This window comes from Erpetoichthys calabaricus, chromosome 4, assembly GCF_900747795.2.
Source record: "Erpetoichthys calabaricus chromosome 4, fErpCal1.3, whole genome shotgun sequence".
Classification (NCBI taxonomy): Eukaryota; Metazoa; Chordata; class Cladistia; order Polypteriformes; family Polypteridae; genus Erpetoichthys; species Erpetoichthys calabaricus.
The window spans coordinates 36744952-36767113 of NC_041397.2; the positions used below are offsets into that span (position 1 = coordinate 36744952).

The 22162-nt window shown below is 35.8% G+C and overlaps 1 protein-coding gene across 1 annotated transcript in view; it reads left to right on the forward strand.

Moving 5' to 3' along the window:
• The window catches only part of ubl3a (ubiquitin-like 3a), a 137701-nt gene extending 116317 nt beyond the window's left edge, over positions 1 to 21384 (forward strand). Inside the window, exons 2-5 of the mRNA XM_028799341.2 lie at positions 12987 to 13095; positions 13470 to 13556; positions 18200 to 18277; positions 19821 to 21384. Of these exons, the coding sequence (XP_028655174.1) occupies positions 12987 to 13095; positions 13470 to 13556; positions 18200 to 18277; positions 19821 to 19873 (327 nt within the window). The 3' untranslated portion in view covers positions 19874 to 21384. The remainder of the gene's footprint in view (positions 1 to 12986; positions 13096 to 13469; positions 13557 to 18199; positions 18278 to 19820) is intronic.
• Positions 21385 to 22162: the final 778 nt, after the last annotated feature.

The window sequence follows — 22162 nt, forward strand, 5'->3', positions numbered from 1 at the left end:
TAATGGTATTCGACTGTATTTTTTTCCCATGCATGAGTAAATGTTAACCACTGTTTCCACTGCAATTACTGCGGTAGACTGGCTAAGAATAACCTGTTCCACTGTCATGAGAATTGTATATTGTACAAAAAACATTTTAATGTGCACACAAGTATTAATACAGGTTTGCATGGCCCCATAAAGTTTTCAAGGGGGTGGCACTAATGAAGAGAAGGAATCACATTGCATGACCGTTGCAGTCAAAATATAGAACCTTTTTATTGAACAAATTTTGCAAACAACTTAAACTATAATTTTGACAACATATTTTCAACCATCCAAAGAGGCATTTAGGCTTAATAAAATATCCAGCGGTGCTTGTCAAAAGTTGTATTGCACTGAACCTATCTTAGAAAAGGAATAAATAGTAAATATTTTTGGTAAACCATCTACACTTTCTGTTAATGTTAACAATCTCTGTCCACTGACATGTTAAAGTGACTTTTTAAATAACTTTATCATCATTAAACTGCATAATACCGTATTTACTCGTGTACCACGTGCCCTCGTATAAGACGCGCACCCTAATTTTTACAAAGAAAATCACGAAAAAATTTTCCCCGTGTACGACACATGTTGTGATTGTATAGGAAGAGTTTAGGGCACGTTTTCTGTGAAATGCCCTTCTGTTTTTGTTGCATGACGAAAGAGCGAGAGAGCACGTGCGAATGAACGAGCAAAAATTTCCTCGTGTATGATGCGCACCTGATTTTCTAATGCTAATTTTCGGGAAAAAATGTGCAAGTGGTACACGGGTAAATACGGTATTTAAACTAATAAATAATAAAATAAATAATAGTGCAACTTCCAGTAATACTATTACTTCAAGGCTTCAAGCCCAGGTACTTTACACAGTATGTACCAAATAAAATAAAATTAAACAAGTGCAACTTGGTGATGACATCTTTACCAACTGATCCATCATATTGCAAATTGCATTAATATGGACCTTGCTTCAAGCCAAGCTATATACATACAGTGGTGTGAAAAACTATTTGCCCCCTTCCTGATTTCTTATTCTTTTGCATGTTTGTCACACAAAATGTTTCTGATCATCAAACACATTTAACCATTAGTCAAATATAACACAAGTAAACACAAAATGCAGTTTGTAAATGGTGGTTTTTATTATTTAGGGAGAAAAAAAAATCCAAACCTACATGGCCCTGTGTGAAAAAGTAATTGCCCCCTGAACCTAATAACTGGTTGGGCCACCCTTAGCAGCAATAACTGCAATCAAGCGTTTGCTATAACTTGCAATGAGTCTTTTACAGCGCTCTGGAGGAATTTTGGCCCACTCATCTTTGCAAAATTGTTGTAATTCAGCTTTATTTGAGGGTTTTCTAGCATGAACCGCCTTTTTAAGGTCATGCCATAGCATCTCAATTGGATTCAGGTCAGGACTTTGACTAGGCCACTCCAAAGTCTTCATTTTGTTTTTCTTCAGCCATTCAGAGGTGGATTTGCTGGTGTGTTTTGGGTCATTGTCCTGTTGCAGCACCCAAGATCGCTTCAGCTTGAGTTGACGAACAGATGGCCGGACATTCTCCTTCAGGATTTTTTGGTAGACAGTAGAATTCATGGTTCCATCTATCACAGTAAGCCTTCCAGGTCCTGAAGCAGCAAAACAACCCCAGACCATCACACTACCACCACCATATTTTACTGTTGGTATGATGTTCTTTTTCTGAAATGCTGTGTTCCTTTTACGCCAGATGTAACGGGACATTTGCCTTCCAAAAAGTTCAACTTTTGACTCATCAGTCCACAAGGTATTTTCCCAAAAGTCTTGGCAATCATTGAGATGTTTCTTAGCAAAATTGAGACGAGCCCTAATGTTCTTTTTGCTTAACAGTGGTTTGCGTCTTGGAAATCTGCCATGCAGGCCGTTTTTGCCCAGTCTCTTTCTTATGGTGGAGTCGTGAACACTGACCTTAATTGAGGCAAGTGAGGCCTGCAGTTCTTTAGACGTTGTCCTGGGGTCTTTTGTGACCTCTCGGATGAGTCGTCTCTGCGCTCTTGGGGTAATTTTGGTCGGCCGGCCACTCCTGGGAAGGTTCACCACTGTTCCATGTTTTTGCCATTTGTGGATAATGGCTCTCACTGTGGTTCGCTGGAGTCCCAAAGCTTTAGAAATGGCTTTACAGTATAACCTTTACCAGACTGATAGATCTCAATTACTTCTGTTCTCATTTGTTCCTGAATTTCTTTGGATCTTGGCATGATGTCTAGCTTTTGAGGTGCTTTTGGTCTACTTCTCTGTGTCAGGCAGCTCCTATTTAAGTGATTTCTTGATTGAAACAGGTGTGGCAGTAATCAGGCCTGGGGGTGGCTACGGAAATTGAACTCAGGTGTGATACACCAGTTAGGTTATTTTTTAACAAGGGGGCAATTACTTTTTCACACAGGGCCATGTAGGTTTGGATTTTTTTTCTCCCTAAATAATAAAAACCATCATTTAAAAACTGCATTTTGTGTTTACTTGTGTTATATTTGACTAATGGTTAAATGTGTTTGATGATCAGAAACATTTTGTGTGACAAACATGCAAAAGAATAAGAAATCAGGAAGGGGGCAAATAGTTTTTCACACCACTGTAAATAATACAACTGCAACTTGCATTTATAAAGCTATTTGTGTTATAGCGGGTCCGCAGCTTCAAAAAAAAAATATGGCCAGTTTTTAAATCCAGTTAACTGTCCATCTCCGTGGGCGCGATTGCACAACAGCGGGGAGTTGAAGAGGTAATTAGGTCGAGTTGCACCCACACGTGCAATTGCTTCATCGGCTTCCTAAGGCATGTGATTAAGGCACTGCGTCCATGTAGACGTATATTTATGGGCCGGCAGGATAGGTGGAAGGAAAAAAAAACAGAACAGAAGGAGGTTAAAGAAGGGAAAAGGCAGTCATGAGAGACGAACCAGATACCAGGAAGGAGAAGGCAGCACGAGTTGGTTCTCCGTGAAGGAGCGCAGGCTCAGGCGCTCTAGGGGCTGGTTCACCCCACTGACTAAGTGTGTAGAAAGGGGCGAGGGAGATGTATGGCAATAATAATAATTCATTTTATTTAATAAGGCACTTTACATTAGTAGTAAATCTCAAAGTGCTACATAAAAATATTTAATAAAGACAAAACAAGATGAAAACAGAGATAAAACAACAATAAATAGTGGCATTCTTGTTAATATGCTTTCCTAAGTAAAAAAGGCTTTAGCTTTTTTTTTTAAAAACAGCCCACAATCTGCTGTGTTCTCAAGTTCTTTGGTAGGGCATTCCAGAGCTGTGGAGCATTGAATGCAAAAGCCTCCCAATGGATCCGAGGAGCGACTGAGTGAGTGTGAAAGAAGATGGGAGGTGTGCCGACCTTGGACGGTTTGGCTACGCAGTGTGGCGGCAGCAAAGCCGGGGGTTGGCAGAAAGGAGTTCATGCTGCAGAGTCTCTGCCGGCAACACCAGTGATGGGTGAGCTGGAGAGACAGAAGGTGGTGGGATATGATCGGGTGTAGAGAGAGACTGCATTTTAACGTTTATTTTAATGGATTTATTTATTATGGATCTTATCCCCACGTTTCACTGGTTTTATGGATTTGCTATTTATTTGGGTACTGTATTTTTTTTAACACTGCACAATGGACACTTGGTTTTACTTTTGACTGTTTTTAATAAAAGCACTTGAGCACTTTCCACCATCCCCTGGCTTCAGTGAGATTTGTCGTCTCATCTCGGTCATAACTATCGACGGAGTTGGTTCAAGAGACTCCCATGTGGGAAGAGGGAGTCTGTAGGGGACTGGCATCGTCACACTATTACACAGTACCCAGGTACATTACACAGTATTCAATTATTGGGGGCATTGTGCTACTTGGCTTGCAGTATTATCCAGTACTATAGAAACAGCAGTCACACATTTTAAAATAATAATGGTCCACATCCGACCTTTTAAAACTAAAGTATCTCCAGACAACAGACATGACTCCCTTTTTCAAGGCAAAGTTCTTCTGTGTCGTCATGTTCAACTTTATCGTCTGCTACAGCTTCAGTTTCGGAATGTTCTCTGTCCATTTTCACTGCGCAATACCTCCACTAACGCATCTACTCTGTTGCATGCGTGTTTAGCGGTGTAGCAGTGAAAAAGGTCCCCCCCTTAAAACGTTTCCGGCTGTGCCATGTTACGAACGTTGTTTAGGCTATTTAAACGGTGTTGCGGTTTAAGAAAAATCCATATAACAAAAATAAAACACAGTTTTCAGTATGAACCTTTTAATATGAAAATGTAGTGTTGGATATGTGAGAGAGAGAGACAGAGAGAGGGCATAGGCAATTCTGAAGATGCACCAAACCTTCATGCTGTCAGGGAATGAAAGTACAGTGTTACATAAAATGCACCCCAACTAAGAAAAGGAGAAAGACTGCTTCATGAAGGTAGCACATACTTTTAAAGAACGCTTCATTTGGATTAAGAAGAATGAACTCATTAAATTACATGGACATCTCCACTCACTTACTCTGAAATGGAGCTTGCTTTTATGTACATTAATTAGAATTATTGTGGTTGTACATTTTCTCCTGCTTTTGAAATCTGTTATTTCGTAACTGTTCGCTATGCAGATAAACATAAGTAATGATTAAAGTTTGAATATTATCTCACTGAGACTTGCCTTGTTTATTGATATTATCTACCCCAGTGATTAATGTAATAGAGAGCTGTGCTTGTTTGAATGATTTGCTATATGTTTGGCTCTTTTAAAGGTAGCAACCAGGAAACCAAAAGATAAAGGTAACCTAGCAGGAGAACCTCCTGGCCTTTGTTAGAGTCCTACATGTTTGCTTGGTGTAAGTTCTGCTTGTTCCGCTAGATAAAGGTAGCTATCTGGGAAGCTCTGACAGGAGCACAGCCCTAGAGGCAGCTTTTGGCCTTTGCTATGGCAATTTGAAAATGTAGCCCTTTCAGAGGTAGCACTTCAGGAATGTGGCTCATGAGCGAAATTACTTCTTGCCCTTACTAAGATCTTTGAAGCTGACGTAGCCAGCCTCAGCCCTTGTTGTCTATGATAAAAATAAATACTTAGTGAATGTTGTGGTATATATATATATATATATATATATATATATATAATAAAAGCTAACTATGTATGTTTCTATCTATTTATCTGTCAGTAGACATGATTGATTAATGGCTAGGACATCTGCAGTGAGATGGGTTTCACTTCTAGCCCTGGTGACTGTCTGCAAGAAATTTTCATTACACAGCTTCCTTCCATATCCACCAGCTGTAAATGTTACGGTTATTGACAACTGTAAATTAACATGAGTGAGACAGTGTGGCTGCTTTAGTGTGCTCACTGATAGATTGGCATCCTGTTTAGAACTGGTTCCTCACTTGCATTAGACTTCATCCTTAGTATATTCGTTAATTTTTAGTACTAATTTTTGGACCTGTAAGTGATTGTGGATTACAATTGAATATTTTGGCACTCTCGGTTTTTCTTAAAGGCTGGGGTTTGTTCAATTAGAGTACACTACAGCAAACAAATAAAACTTACACAAAGTTAAACAGGTTGCACTTTAGCCCAAATATCAAACTCTTGCCTCTAATGCAGAATGTCTGAAATTCTGTTAGTTATTAGTATTTTTATTTTTTAAAATCTACAAACAAGCCTAAATACTATAAAAACAAGTTGTTTATGTGTAAACTGTAACAGTTGGACATCTGTCTCCACTACAGTAATTTGGAAAATAAAAATACTTTATCACAAATCTTATTACATAAAAAACCTTTATTATTAAACCATATTTGTTGATTGGCAAAATTCGCCTAAATGTATTTCGTAGAGAATATGCTGTTTTTTTGCTGGTGACCTTTTTCGCTGAATATTGCAGTGGAAGATTGTGTGCGGCAGGCTTAGATGAACATTTCATTTCCAGCTCCCCATAATACTATGCGAGGCCAGTGTGACATCACAGAGCTATAACAGCCATGCCCAGAATTTTCACACACATATACTATAAGATCAATACCCAATCTCCTTAGCACATGTGTGATGTCATGACCTGATCCCTACTTTAGGTGGATTTGCACTTCTCATTTGTATATAAAAAAAATAAAAAAAACTTGTACAATTTTGATTAGAGGGCTGTATTAGTTGACTATAATAAGAATATTATGACTACTTCCATTGAATATATAACACCGATACCTATAAAGTAACTCACTCTCTGCTGCAAACTGCATGCAGTATGGAAACCTGGATGTAGTACAGATCCAAAACCTTTGATAACTTTTGAAGATCAACACTAATCAAGACATACACATAAGCAATATTATTACTACAATTTTTTTTCCCTAGACAAGCTAATTTACTTATTACATTGACAGAATGCAAACTTGTCATCTAAAAGGAAGACCACTTTCTTGCAGTATTTTTAGCACTACATTAAATAGCAGGAGAAGTTATTAACTGCACCCCTGACTTTAAGACAATTCAGTTTAATGAATTCCTAAAACTTATAACCCCTAGGCTTGTGAAATTTCACCAGTAATGGTATGTTTGATTTTTGAAGAGCAGACCACAGGTGGTAAATTTCACCTATGCAGAAATGGAACAGTGGAGCCCCGAAAGTCATTCACTATTTCCTTATGACTTAAACAAAAATTAAAATAATTTCCAGTCACATTCTCAAATATATCAATGGCACTATAGTAACTGGACCAAACATACTGTAGTAAGACTGCTTGCAATGATACAGTTTTTCATTCTAAATGGGCACTGGGGAGCTGGAGTCTATCCTGGCAGCACTGGCGTATGTCCTCAGTCCATTGCATGGCATACTTACACAGTGCCAATTTGAAATTCTTTTTAACTTAAATGCCTTTGAAGATATGAGTGGAAACTACACTATAGGGATGTCAACTGGTCACAAGATTTAAATCCATAGTGCTGGATCTGTGAATGCCACAATGTTGCCTATAGTAAATACAACTCCCAGAAAAGCATTTGAAACTAAATGCCTAATAATTGTGACAGGCAGTTTGGTGTAGTGGTTAAGGCTTTGAACTTTAAACCCAGAGGCTATGGGTTCAAATCCTGATAACTGACACTGTGTGACCATGAGCAAGTCACTTGACCTGCATGTGTTCCAAATGGGAAAATAAAAGAAATGTAACCAATTGTATTATAAATGTTGTAAGTCATGTTGGATGAAGGCATCTGCCAAATTAGTATAGGAAAGGTAACATAGAATTATAAGTCTGTGTTTAAAAAGAAAATATCAATTACCACACTTCTAACATCTGCCACAATTTAAGTGAAAAAGTGCAATCTACCCATTGATTAATTAAATACTTTTACCCAAAATTGTTTAAAAAATGCAAAGACTGACACCTTGGTCTTCTCTTTCAATCACAAAATAAAGGACTTCAAAAGGTTTTAGACCAGGGAGTAAAAAATAATCAATATTTCAATTCACTGTATTCTGTTGAAGATGAATAGGTGATATTTGTGGCCTAATGCCAAACTCATTTAATCATGTACATCAGGTTTCCTTAGGACATGTATTGGATCGTTTAATGGCCAGACACTTGTTTGATTGTAAGTGAAATGTTTTCTGAAGAAAGGAAATTTTTTATCTTGATATCAGCTGAATGTAAAAGTAGCTTTAAAAAATGTAGAGTTTTGAGGTATTGTATTAAGGTGTTTTATTGTATCATCTTAGGGATCACCTGCATTCTCACAATATTTCCTATTTTATGGACATTGCCAGGACCCTTTTGAAGTCAACTTACTGTGATACATTTACTGTAAATTTATTATACATTTTAGATACGTGAAATGTATTCTAATTTTTAATTTAGGTAAATGCAGTGATCAGATGATTAGCTTTTCCAGGGTATGGTGATAGGGCATAGTTGACATATGCTGATACTATGTTACTATTATTATTATTATTATTATTTTGCACAGTGGATTTTCTACCGCATTACTCACATGAGTGTGTCTTTGACTGAGTATCAAAGAGGTAGGCTAAGTCTGCCCTATGTACTAGCTCACACTGCCTGCATTTTCTGAACACTTTTAATTCCAATTATTATTTGAATTATATATCACAGGGCTGCTTATTGCATTACATCTCATTTCCAGCAGCATTTGCCTGTCTTAACAATCTACATTCAGCCAAGTACCAATAAATTTAAAAGATATATGCTGGAAAATCAATAGACAGGCTTAAAGCAATTGGAATATGGAAATGCCCCATATACTTCAGAGATTTCTTTCCTCTAAAGTTCCTTGTTGTGTGTAAGAAATGAACTGTAGTGAGTTCATACTGTATTATTTCCATATATAATGTAACAAAATACTACACCATCTTTAACAATGCAGTCAAAATGCATTAGCAAATGTTATATGTTACATATTTCTGGGATGTGTGCATCAGTGAAGGGAATGATTATTAAGGTTTAGGTTTGAAACATTCCATCCATTTTCATTTGTCCATTTAAGAGTTGTGGGTGACAAAGTTGGAATACTAGACTATCTCACAGCAAACATACATTCTTGATTCAGGAGAAAAAAAACCAGATTACTAAATGACAAAAAAAGAAATGCACATATACAGTATCTGGTCAAGTGTTTTAACTCATCATTGTGCTACCTAGCATTTAATAATGAATTGTTAAACTATATAAATTGCTAAAAACAATTATGTTCGTAATACAGTATGTTTCTCTCTAAATAGATGTCTATCAAATAATTTTTTATTCACTTTAAAAGAGTGCTTGGTGATAAATAGTTTTTCACTTGGTAACATTGTTATTCTGGTATTATATACATTATACAATATACTTCATACAGGGTAAGTCCTGGATCAAAAGAAAAATGTGTTGTGTATAAGAATCCACTGGCGATGCAGTCATCTAGAAACCTTTGAGGGCACAGGAGGCATGCTTGTTATACTGTAGGTCACGTTATTTCACCGTACATACAGTAGATTAAAAAATAATAGATCCTGAAAATTGCACAGTATCATAGCACAGAAGCTTTTGCTGCCACCTGACAGTAGCAATACATTTCCACCTACACACCATTTTCTGTATGGAGTTTGCCTGTCCTCCAATGTTCACATAGACTTCTTCACAGAAGAAGTAGTAAAGTACATTAGTTTGGTGTAAAGTACATTGACTTTTAGAAAAATGTTCTTTCAAGTTTTTTTTCAAGTACATAGTTTAAAGAACAGTTTTTAGTTTCAGTTTATAAATAATGGGTATTGTCCCCATCTTTGAACAACACCCTTAGCAATATCATAGAAAGGATTTTGTCTTGTACTTTCCTCCAGCCATATGGATTTCTGTACTTATTCCAGAGTAGGATTTCTGAGAGTCTATCCCAACAACATCAAGCACAAGACAGGGACCCAACCATGCATGGGACACTATCCTAAATGTTTTATAAGTTAACATAAAAAATGTTTTGATAATTTGATTCAACGATATACATGAAAGATTTAAGGGATACATTTTGTCTTCCTATAAATGTCATAGTATAGAATTTAGTGAGCATTTTCTTTGTGTCTCCCCAACTTTATGCAGCATGTGCGACTCAAAATGATGTTGAGGAGTGTAAGTCTCGATATTATTAGTAACAGTCATCTTGCTTTCATTATATCATTAGAAAACAATCATCCTCAAGGAATGCTGACTCTTGGAAATGCCTGGGCAAAATTATAACCTGCAATCCAGGAGCTACACACATATATCAAACCCTGCGCATACTACACCATGGGACTCAATAATAATGGCTGTTACATTTTTTAGAGACTATATAACAGACAAGATTTTTTCTACTGCTATTCTTTTGTTAAATCTGAATTTATATTTCTTCTTCTGTCAATCCTAAGCCCATCAAAACAACAGAACACTGTTATACTGAATTTGCCATAAAAGTAAAAAAAATAGAAAAAAGTCTTTTAGATTGTAATAGTTGTTTTTCATATTTAGCAACATTCTCCAGATTTCATCTCCAAGAATTTTTGATACAAAACTTTGTTTAGGCATTTCTATTCTGTGGATTGTTAGTACAAGTCCCCAATATATTTAATTATTTTATTTTCAAACATCTAATTATTGATTCCTTGTTGTCATGCTAATACTTTATTTACAAAAGCAGATGCTGTGCAGTGCTGCCTGAGGCCTACAGCTGTATATAATGTAAGCTTATGCCTTTACAGTAGTAAGTCATTTGCTAAGTCAAAAGACTCAACTAATACATTTTTATTTTATGCCCATTCTCATTAACTTTTTTTTATTTTTATAATTTTTTTATTCTTCCCCATGCTAATCTATTTTACACAAATCAAACCATCCCCTTAATGTGGGCACTGGATTCAGCAGTACACGTCTTCAATAATGGACAGCAACACATTGAAATTATATTTAGGGAATCCATTCCCGGGCGGGTTTATCCATTCCCAGGAATTCGGGAATCCCGGGCTCCCGGGGATGTCACAGTGCACGGGCATCTCACATGTGAACGGTTTTAGAATGACCAACACTTATTTTTAATAAAACTACTGCAATATGTTGACACAAATAAAAGACTAACCTTATCTGCAAGCCGTTCATGCTGTCATGTAAGTACATGTATCTTTAGTTGCGGTAATAAGAGCGTAGAAAGCACAACGTGTCCAGCGTGCGGTCGTCCAGGCAAGAGCGCACCTTCGTGCAGAGTACACCAGCCGCTGAGAAAGCACGCTCTGCCTCCACTGAAGTAGGCGGCACAGTCATCAGATACTGATACACTTGTTCTAAACAATGCCCACGCTTGCTGTTGCTCTGAAACACCGCCATTTCAGCTTTTACTGATGCATCCAGTTTTTTGTCATCATTCTGTGATGGCAAGTTTCTTGATACAGATAATGCGGATACAACAGACTGACACATTGCAATTTCAAGTTGCTGTTCAAAGCTGTTGTCTGATGAAGTGCAAGCTGCAGCAATGGCGCCACCTAAATTATTTTCAACTATAACTCTGTTATTTCTTGATCGATTTTTACTTCTTGATCGATTTTTACACTTTTACACGCTATATATGCGAGCTTGGCCATTCCTGTTTTCCCGGGAATTACAGCAGTTTCATTCCCAGGAATGAAAAATGTCCGGGAATCCCAGGCTCCCGATTACCGGATAGATTCCCCAATTATATTGTATTTATAGAGCACTGATCTACTCCTTCACATGAATGTTTGGTTTATACATACTACTCATTCAAATACAAAGAGTCGAAACTACATAAAGATAGGCTCTGTCTGTCATAACTATTTTAAAGTGCCTTCATACTGTCTGTAAATTTTTTTTTTTTTTTAACTTTTTGTTTTCCTTTTACTGAAGGGCAGTGTTGATTCATTTTACATACTTAAATTTACTTATTTGGTTGACACCTTTATCCAAGGTGACAACGTTTATGATACATTTGGTTACTTTTCTTTTGGTTTTCCAGTTGGAGCACAGGTAGGTAAAGTGAATTTCTCATGGTCACACAGTGTTAGTAGCAGGATTTAGACACCACAACCTCAAGTCCAAAGCCTTAACCACTATACCACATTGCCTGGCTATATGATTTCACAATAATGAAATAATCAATTATTTCTTGACTGTTGAAATATAAACTTATAATTTTAAAGTCTTGACAATAAACATCCAGTGTATTATATAGTATGCTTAATGGGCACACCGTCAAAAGGTACTTTTAAGAGAATGCAACCCTGAGCAGCTAAATACAATAGAAGGTGCATTGGTTTTTGAAATCAGTGCCCTCATGTGTTTTGAGAATATACTCCAGTTAAAGTACTTTGGAAAACATTTGACAAAAATCAACTACCTAGTTTTAAGGACACAGCTTCCTGTTATACTACAGACATCCGTCGTACTTATTTGCTGTATCTATTCTTTTCCATTGCATAGCCTTGAAGAACTGGAGCAAATTCCTGTAGAATCATATCTGATAAAACTGTTCATAATTAAAAAATAAATTAGTGAAAAAATATTGCAATTAGCAAAATCCTTAGAAATTCATATTCTTTGCTTAAAAGGTAAAATTATGTTCTTTCTCTTTGTTTACTTGAATCCACTTCTATGAGATCATAAAAATTGTTTTTTTTCTGTGTACTATTCAATAAGTAACTTGTGTAGGCATAGTTGTCTTTAATTTCACTTACTGTACATCCAGTGAAAATGCTGCACACAATTTTAGGATAAAGATTACTTGACAGAGATGTATATGTATATGTGAATATAAATTATATTGTTTTTGATTTTCCATTATTATAATTACATAGAATATTATTATAAGTTTACTTATTTAAAAAGTCATTGGAATTGTATTTTTGTACTTCATGTATTTTTAATGTAATAACACTTATTGGAATAGTGAGATTTACAGTAGTATTTTTATTTGTTCTGTTTTACACAATATCTTTATATATTTAATTGACAATAACATGCACTACTGTGCATTTTAGCATAAATATCCTGAAAGTACTTTGTTGTGAGCTTTATCGTGATTAGATTGAGAAGTTGTAATTTTAACAGTTTATTAACATATATTTCTCATTATATAACTCAACAAACATTGTTATTACTTAGTGTTATTTCCTATAACTACTGGCTACAGTCTCATCACGGGTTTATGGCCGTGTAATGAAGTTAGATACAAACAGGTAGGTCTCTGTAAGATCATGAATGATTTGCTTAATCTAGTACTTCTCATAATGTATATGTAAACAAAAATGGCAGAGTATAACATCTGCAAAGAGCTTTGAAATAATATTCAGTATGACTGATACGAAATATGAATCGTTTTTATGCCAGCAGGAATACTTACTAGCCTAAATTTAAGGCCAATTTAAATAGAATTAACTTGCAGAACTAAACGCTTTATGTGTATTTTGTTTTTCAGATTAATTTACGACTAATTTTGGTGAGTGGAAAAACAAAAGAATTCTTATTTTCTCCGAATGATTCTGCAGCAGACATTGCAAAGCATGTTTATGACAACTGGCCAATGGGTAAGATTGATTTTTCTTATTATGATTATTTAAGAATTTTTCTTTAAAAAGATTTTTCATCTGATCTGCATTTTAAAACTTTTAGCATTATTACTTCATGCAAAATACAACTTTCAATCACAATTTTAGTGGTTTTAGATAGATAGATAGATAGATAGATAGATAGATAGATAGATAGATAGATAGATAGATAGATAGATAGATAGATAGATAGATAGATAGATAGATACTTTATTAATCCCAAGGGGAAATTCACTATTTATTATAAAAAATTGTTTTTAGAGGATACTAAAAGTAAACATTTCCAAAAACCTTCTACTAGAATGGTATATATCAAATAGTGGTTTAAAATGTGAATTTTTTTTTTATTGTAGATTGGGAAGAAGAACAAGTCAGCAGCCCAAATATTTTGCGGCTTATCTATCAAGGCAGATTTCTTCATGGAAATGTGACATTAGGAGGTAAATAATTACCACTCTGTTTCTTTTTCTGTGTGTGTGTCATTGGTGCTTAGAGTAACCTACACAGAACATAATGCATAAAACATTAAACCACCAAAAATCAAAACATTTAAAGAAGTCAAAATGTAATATCAATTTACAAAATTCAAATAAAGTTCAGCTACTGCAGTAGCATTCTTTTGCACTCTAAATTGTATTATTGCACTTTTTTTTTTTTTTGAAAGAGGATGACAATGGGTTGGAATAGGAGTTAGCCTTGTTACCTGACAGGCTACTCACCTTGTTGAAGCTGTCATGTCTTTTAATTTTCACTATCTATTTCTGTTACTATATATTTAATACAACATGCATTTTGCTACACAAAAAGACAATGATTATCACCCAGTGTCTGCTTCACTTTTGTTCAAGTCAGTTACAAGATGACAAACTCCATTAGCACTAATCATTTTCAGTAAAGTTGCCTCATTACCTAAGTACTTCAGAACATTTTAAGGCTTCAACCTCAAATGTTTTAAAAAGTTAATTTGCATGAGAAAATTGTATGCCCATTTATTGTAAAGAACACAGAAAGCCCTAAGTACATTCATTGTGTTTGTGCAGAGTGATTAGTCATTTTAGTCCTTCAGGAAGACACTATAGTATCAGATATTGCATTCTACTTCTATGGTTCTGCATTCTGGACAGATCCAATTCTTTTAAAATGTTTTTCAGATTGTATTGTTATGTAAACGTATGTTTAATTAAACCATTTCTGATCAGTTCACTAAAGTTATCATTGGCATTTAGTGTGACAATATTTTTTGTTGTTAAAAGTGACCCTATTCAAGGAGTCAGGGCCTAATTTGCTTTATTTTAAAGAAAATGTTGTTTGCTGTCCAGGTTGGCAAGAGTAAACTACAACTTTGTTACTGAGAAGATGAGTTAATATGAAAACATGTTGTTGAAACAATTTTTTACAGTTCGGTTAACTTTTGTCTTTTTCTGTATCCTTTTCCTTTTGCAAATGAAAGTACAATGAGGAAATTGAAATTGTAGTTCATGTATAGAAATTCCAGGGCTACAGTAGAAGAGTCAATGTTTAATGATGTATGAGAATTTACAGAGCAGTAAAATTCATTTTACTATTGGGTCAGAGCAGTTACACACATTTTCTGGTAATGTTAATATTTGTAAATTAGAAAGCCATTCAATATTTACAGCCATTAGAACACCTCTATTAAAAAGTAGACTAATCTAGCAGTGAAAAGATCTATATACATAATCTCAGCTGCTCCCAGAGGAGAAATTTAAAAAACATTAATCTAGGAAATTAAGCAAAATTTAGGAATATAAGAGAAATCAATGCAGTAATTGTATTTAAAAGTGCCTTTCAATTGTTCCCTACACAATGTAGTAAACAATAGCAGCACTGGCATAGAAACCATGCAGATGAGAAGAAAATATCTTTTAACAACCTTGTAAATAAGAAATAGCTATAAATTGGGGCCATGCAGATACTTTTAAACAATTTTAACATGTTGACACAAAAAATATCAAAACTCAGATGTTCTAAGATGGACACAAATTGGAAAATGTGCCCAATATTTAGCAAATGAACAGTAGATTTTTCACATTTACTGTTCATTGACTAGGGTAGGTAACAATTTTAGCGATGGATATTTTGCTTCTGCCTCTGCATTCTTAGAGATTGCCATTTAAAGTCCAGCCAGACAACCTTTGTTTTTGGAATGTGTATGCTCTTTACTGTACTTTTGCAGAAGAAGCTAAATCTGTGTACTAAACACATAAACCCAAAGTAATACATTTTATGATTTTGTTTGCAGTTGCTGCTGTTAGCAGTTTCTCATCTCATTTTGCTCAAAATATTGCATGGTTATTGTTAATGAATGTTTAGGAGGCTTACCTTCCATTTACTTCAGCTCAGTTTTTTACTCATTTACTATCTGGCTTATCCATATTACTAACCAAGAATGCTAAACCGGATGGACGCAGGGACATCCGGCCATGGGCCGTAGCCGCAAAAAGACGTACTGCGCAGGCGCCCCAAGAAATGAGGGGCCGTGAGAGGCGGACAAGACCACAGAAAAAAGGAGTCAAAGAAATGAGGCGCCAAGAGCACAGAAAAAAGTAGTCAAAAGCAGGCGCCGCACGAAACCCATTGCACATGAAACTAGCACACAAAAAAAAAGAAGACGCTCGCGCACAACAGCAAGGCACCCCCGGCCCCCCCCCACAGGCACCGGACGGGACACACACCAAGAGGGGGATTTAACAAGCCCCTGGAACACAAAAAAAAGAACACAAAAGCACCCCACACACCCTGCAAGCAACGGACGGGACACACACAAAGAGGGGGATTCAACAAGCCCCTGGAACACAAAAAGAAAGAAGACGCTCGCGCAACAAAAATCATCACCCCCCCCCCCCCCCCACACATCAATAAAAAGTGACACCCAAAGCCACATATCTAAAGGAAACGTCCATATTACACATACGTCATCTCAACACCTTCACACTAGGCAGCATAGGTGGATCTCCTTACAATAAAACACTATTAACCGTTCAACTGCAGAAAAGGCTCCATATTAACAGTGAGTGCGATCCTCCTTATTACTTATCCATATTTCGCACGCTGAGGAACAAACAAGACATGAATACACGGTCACGGGTACAAAATGATTCGGATCGGATAACGGGACCCAAACACACGAACACGAATGAAACAAGAAAATACACGGCGGCGCATACAACGCGCAAAGGAAACTCCGGGAGAAAAAATGTCTCGGATCAAAAAACGCAAAGCTCAAGTGACCCCGTTACAGAGACATGCCCAAATGGACAGACACAATGAACGTAGACGCATACAGCGCGCGTCTCAAAGTGCTACATCGAAACAAGCACGATTTCAAAAGAAAGAGCTCGCGTCTCAGACATACAAAAAAGGGAGCGAAGAGACAGAATAAATGAACGCAGACGTGTACAACGCACATATGACCTGCCACAAAACAAGCAAGCAAGACTCCAAAAGCAGAGAACTCAACTGACCGACATACAAAAGTAAAAAATAGCGCGTCACAAATAATGGACATGCAACAACGCGGCACTCAAACGCCACAAGCAAAACATGCCCGCCGCGGACATCAGCACCAGACACCTGCTAAACGATTACGCCAGTTGGCTGACAACGCCTTCAATAATGAGTCCACTATTGAGGAAAATTCATTGGGATTAATGAATGTCATTTGCAATCATTGTCATTCACTTAACTTCCCAGAAGAAACAACTGGCAATACAAATAATGAATTTACACGTTGTTGTCAAAAGGGGCAAATTACACTGCCTCCTTTACATTCATATCCTGAATATCTACAGAAGCTTCTAACTAACGATGTGCCTGAAAGTAAAAACTTTATGAACTGCATTAGATCCTACAATAGTTCATTTGCTTTTACATCTACCGGAGTACATATCAGGCCACCAAAAGGCAATGTCCCATACTGCTTTCGCATATGTGATTAACACAACGCACTATATTATGTCCAAAAAATATTAATGTTAATCACATTAATAACCAGGTCATTTCATTACTTCCTGGAGAGACACGGCTCTTTCTAAGCTCTGACAAAGTTGACTCTTATGACGACAATGAACATCTGAATTTCCCCTTAGAATATTTGAACACTATTAACCCGGACGGATGACCACAACACAACCTTACCCTTAAAAACGGAACAATAATCATGCTATTAAGAAACCTTAACACTAAACAGGGTTTATGCAATGGCACACGTTTAGTCGTCAACACCATGACACACAATGTTATTCAAGCAACAGTTCTTACAGAATCACATGCTAACAATACTGTTCTCATTCCTAGAATTGACCTTACGAGTTCTGACCTAGAATTACCTTTTACATTGAAACGCTGACAGTTCCCCATTAAACCTGCATTTGCCATGACCATCAACAAATCACAAGGACAAACCATGGACAAGGTTGGCTTCTACCTCTCTGAACCCGTTTTTGGACATGGACAACTTTATGTTGCCTTCTCACGTGTTCGACGTTCATCTGACGTTAGTTAAAGTTATAAATGATCCATGCCAAGGAAGACTCATTCAAAGACAAGACACCATCTTTACTACTAATGTTGTATACAAAGAAATATTCCAATAAAACATTACTCTATGACAAACACTCTATTTTTTATTTATATAGGCATCATCCAAACCTACACACTATTCTATTTCTAATTCATACATCTCACTCTTTGTCATGCCCCAACGCCAGGGGTTGGCGAGCGAAGCGAGCAGGGGGCGGAGCCCCCTAGTTTGTAACTAAGATGCTTTGTTCAAATTCTAAAGTAGCGCAGTCAAAGCAGATTCTTGTGGTCTGTTAGAATTCAACATGTGCACATTAAGTAGACCCCAGCTCCCATCCACTCTTCTACCAGATCACAGTACTTTTAGCATACAGTATATCTCCCTTAATTTATCATTGTAATTTATAGTTAAAAGAAATAGTCTTTAAATATTAAAAAAATGAGTCCAACTGATCATTTTGAACAGATTTAAGTTAGCACAGATTTTCAGCAACTCTGCAGGAGTTTCAAAGTAATATCATGATTGTCTTTGTTTTTGCAGCATTAAAACTACCCCTTGGCAAAACTACAGTGATGCACTTAGTTGCAAGAGAGACATTGCCAGAGCCAAATTCACAAGGTATTTTTTCAATACTTTCTTGAATCTGTCGAATGTAATGTGTTAATGTCTAAAAATAGTTAATTTGCAAGTAAAGCAAATATAAGAACTCACAGTTCACCAATAAATCATATATGAGTATCATAAACTACTACAAAATAATAATTGGAATTGTATCCCTGGAAAAACGTGCCTTTTGTGTCTTCTCCTTCTTTAAGCATATTCACTTCTGACATCAGCACTTCAAATAGCTGCCTTGAACCAAATGTTTACATTTAAAAAGTATGGTCATTTTGTAAACTTAGTTTCTTACAGAAACATGCAAATTAAAACTTTTCAATTAAAAATAGAACAATACATGTGTAACTCAACTATAACTGATTGTAAAATTGATTACTGTAAAGAATTTGTGTATTCTAGTGGTGTATATGCTTTTTGCTATACTTTTATGCCATGACATGATGAAAGCTATTAACACTTATAAAATTACACGTTGAAGGAAATTGTGCAAAAATGTGCCCATTTTTTATATGGTATATATTTAATGTGTTGCTGTGTAATCTTATCCTTGAAAGTTAAATATGGTAGTAGCTGTGTTTTCTCTGCTTTTTTTCTTTTATGCAGTCTTAGCTGCCCTGGGTGTGAATGTTTTTTGCCCCTAGCTGAAAATTATTCCTCAATCATAATGTGAAGTAAAATATTCTGTGAAACTATTCAGTGAAACAAAATCTGTTGTTAAAAACGTTAAATTTAAATTTCTACATAGAGTAGTAAAACATCAACTTCAGATTTGCAATTTGTAGCTGCCACTTTTGAAATCGGGCTATGATACACTCCCAAATGGCATGTACTTTCATTACTTCTGTAAGATCCATTTTGCTCTTAAATAACAAAGTACACCACAGGTACAGTGAAACCTTTCAATCTGGACCATGTGTGACAAAGCATTCTTCTATAATGTCCATATTCTCTGCAAGATAGTTTTTATAATACTTTCATCGCATACATGGCATAAATTCTGAATTTCCCCTTGGGATTAATAAAGTTTGTCTAACCTAATGTAATGTAATCATGTACTTTAAATAGAAGTTAACATGAGAAAAAACATTTCAGTTCTATGATTCAGTAAGCAGCAGTGCCACCTTGTGGCATAAGTGGCAATTCAAATGGCATAGCTCAAGAGGCTAGGAATTTATCCATCCATCCATCCATCCATTATCCAACCCGCTATATCCTAACTACAGGGACACGGGGGGTCTGCTGGAGCCAATCCCAGCCAACACAGGGCTCAAGGCAGGAAACAGACCCAGGGCAGGGCGCCAGCCTACCGCAGGCTAGGAATTTATGAAACAATCAAAGCATATTTTTTGAGGAAGAAGATAAAAAAAAGCAAAATATCAACATTTTATGCTTGTAATCTTACAGAAATGGCTGTTCTCATTAAAAACTCATTTTAATTTGCAACAGGGCTTTTGACTGTTTTTAATAGCTCATAGGTAAAACAGCAATTTTACATTCAAAATTTAACTGTTGCCTCACACTGTTTCTTCTTGCCTACTTACAGGTCAAAGGAACCGTGAAAAGACCGGGGAAAGTAATTGCTGTGTGATTCTGTAAAAGAAAATCAAGTCACATCTGTTAAATGTGACATTATCTAGTTTTTGTCTTTCATGCTGCTGGAATAAACATAAACAACTTTGCTTTGAGGACAACAGAAGCAGTCTGCCTGTTTAAAAAAAAATGAAACCAGAACTGGATGATTACACAGTGTCATACTGCAAATATCATTTTTGTTTCTTACCTGCTTTTTTAAGTCTGTTTACTTCTGCTAATCTCACAAACTAATTTGTATGGATGTTTGTAACATTTTGTTTGACTTGTAATGCAGTAAGAGTTTGCACATGACAAGATGGTTTTGCGTATTACACGATGGATTCCTTCTGTATGCCCCATTGCTTTAATAAATTAGCTAGGAAGGAATGCAGCTTTCATCCCTTAATTTAAAACTTGAAGAACATTTAATTGCGAATGTGAAATTGTATTATTTCCATTTTTATGGAGACCTTAATACAGTATATTAGAGGTGGAAGTTATTAAAATTGTTAATTCCAGTTTTCCAAATGACTCGATATATTTAACCACTAAATTTAAAATTTGTAATGTGCCAGAACACACTTATTTTGAGTGGTTAAATCAGTGTATTGTATACACTGAATTATACAACAATTCTGTGATTATTGCAATCTTTGCAGTTCCTAGCCTTAATAAACATAAAGCAGATGACAGTAACAGTCTGAAACGCTTTACATTTTTGGTAAAGTGGTGGCCCATTTTATGTTAAGGTTATCATTTACATTTGTCTGCACATTGTTGGCCAGTGTTGTGTCTAATCTTTAATGATTTCAAGTTATTTGTTAACAGAGCATCTATGTTTGACACCCACATTTCTCTTTCTTCATGTAACCTTTTGTTGTTTGCGGCTGGAACTTGATGGTAAATTGGAATACTGTATCAATCATCTTTTATTTCCTGTTGATTTTGTCTGATTTGTTACTTTACAATGATATAGGCTTACAGAAAAGAAAATTTGCACAGCACTGAAGCATGAGCTACTTTCATCTAAACCTGTAAAAAAAATTAATAGTTTTTATATTTTTTCAGTAGGAAGTGTTCTTCCTAACTGGGGTTACATATGTGTAGAATATATTTAATATGAATCTTATAGTACATGAAGATAGATCTTATTGATATACATCAGTGTGTAGTATAGAATAATAACCTGTATAAATAACTTATTACTTATTAGCAGTTGAAGCAGTCACGGGTTGACAATGTTTATTAAATTTAATACAAGCAACCATTAACGCTGAATCAACTTAAAATTAATATATGTATTTTTTTTCCCTATTCCTCATAATTTACTGTAATTTTTTTCTTTGTTTATCTGTGGTCTTTGCTTTAATTAAATGCTTTATAATGCAGTAAGTCTTACAGAATATTCATATTGATCAGGAATAAATTTGTATAAAGCAAAAGTTTTAAAACTGTAAATAGCACTAAACATTTTCTTTCAGCAACCTGTACCAATAGATTACTTCTGTAAACTAAATAAAGAATATTGCAGTGCTTTTGTGGAGTCTTATTCCTGTTAACTAAACCATGAAATGCATCATTCAATAGTGAATGTAGAAATCAAGTGACGTAATTAAGTAAGTAAATGCTTGGTTATAAGTTCAAAGTATTTTCAACTAACTTAAATAGAGTGGGGAAATGTACATGTTATTTTTACATACTCGTGGCATTGGTATTTTATATAATTATATAGTACTAGTCATTTAGCCCGTTACAATAACGGGCGCTAGAACAGTAGTGCATAAACATTAGTAGGAACAGTCTATATTAAATGGCAAGGGACTTTGACCTCATTCTTTTTGTTGGTCGTATTTTTCTTTGTCTTTCAGCCTTCCTTTTGTTGATGTTTACTTGCTGAGCTGACCGTTCTTCGTGGGCTGCCGCCGTGTATTGTGTATCTTTAATTTTCTGTGACAGTAATACTGTCTTGTACGTCCGCTGGCTTGTACGTCCGTAATATACCTTTAATCTCCTCTGACAGTAATACTGGCTTGTATGTGGTTGTAATATGCGTCACTGTATTGTGTACCTTTAATTTCCTCTCGCAGTAATACTGGTTTGTATTTCCGTAAAACGCCTGGAACTTTCTCTGACAGTAATATCGCGCATTGCACCGCGCCCCGCGCATGCGCACTTCACCAGAAGACACACACACACGGACACCTGGACGCACACAGGGATTTTATTAAAGAGGATATATTATACAGGTAGTTGTCGACTTTTTATATCTTAATTCTTAGTGCATTGCGTAGATTTTCTATTATTTATTTTTCG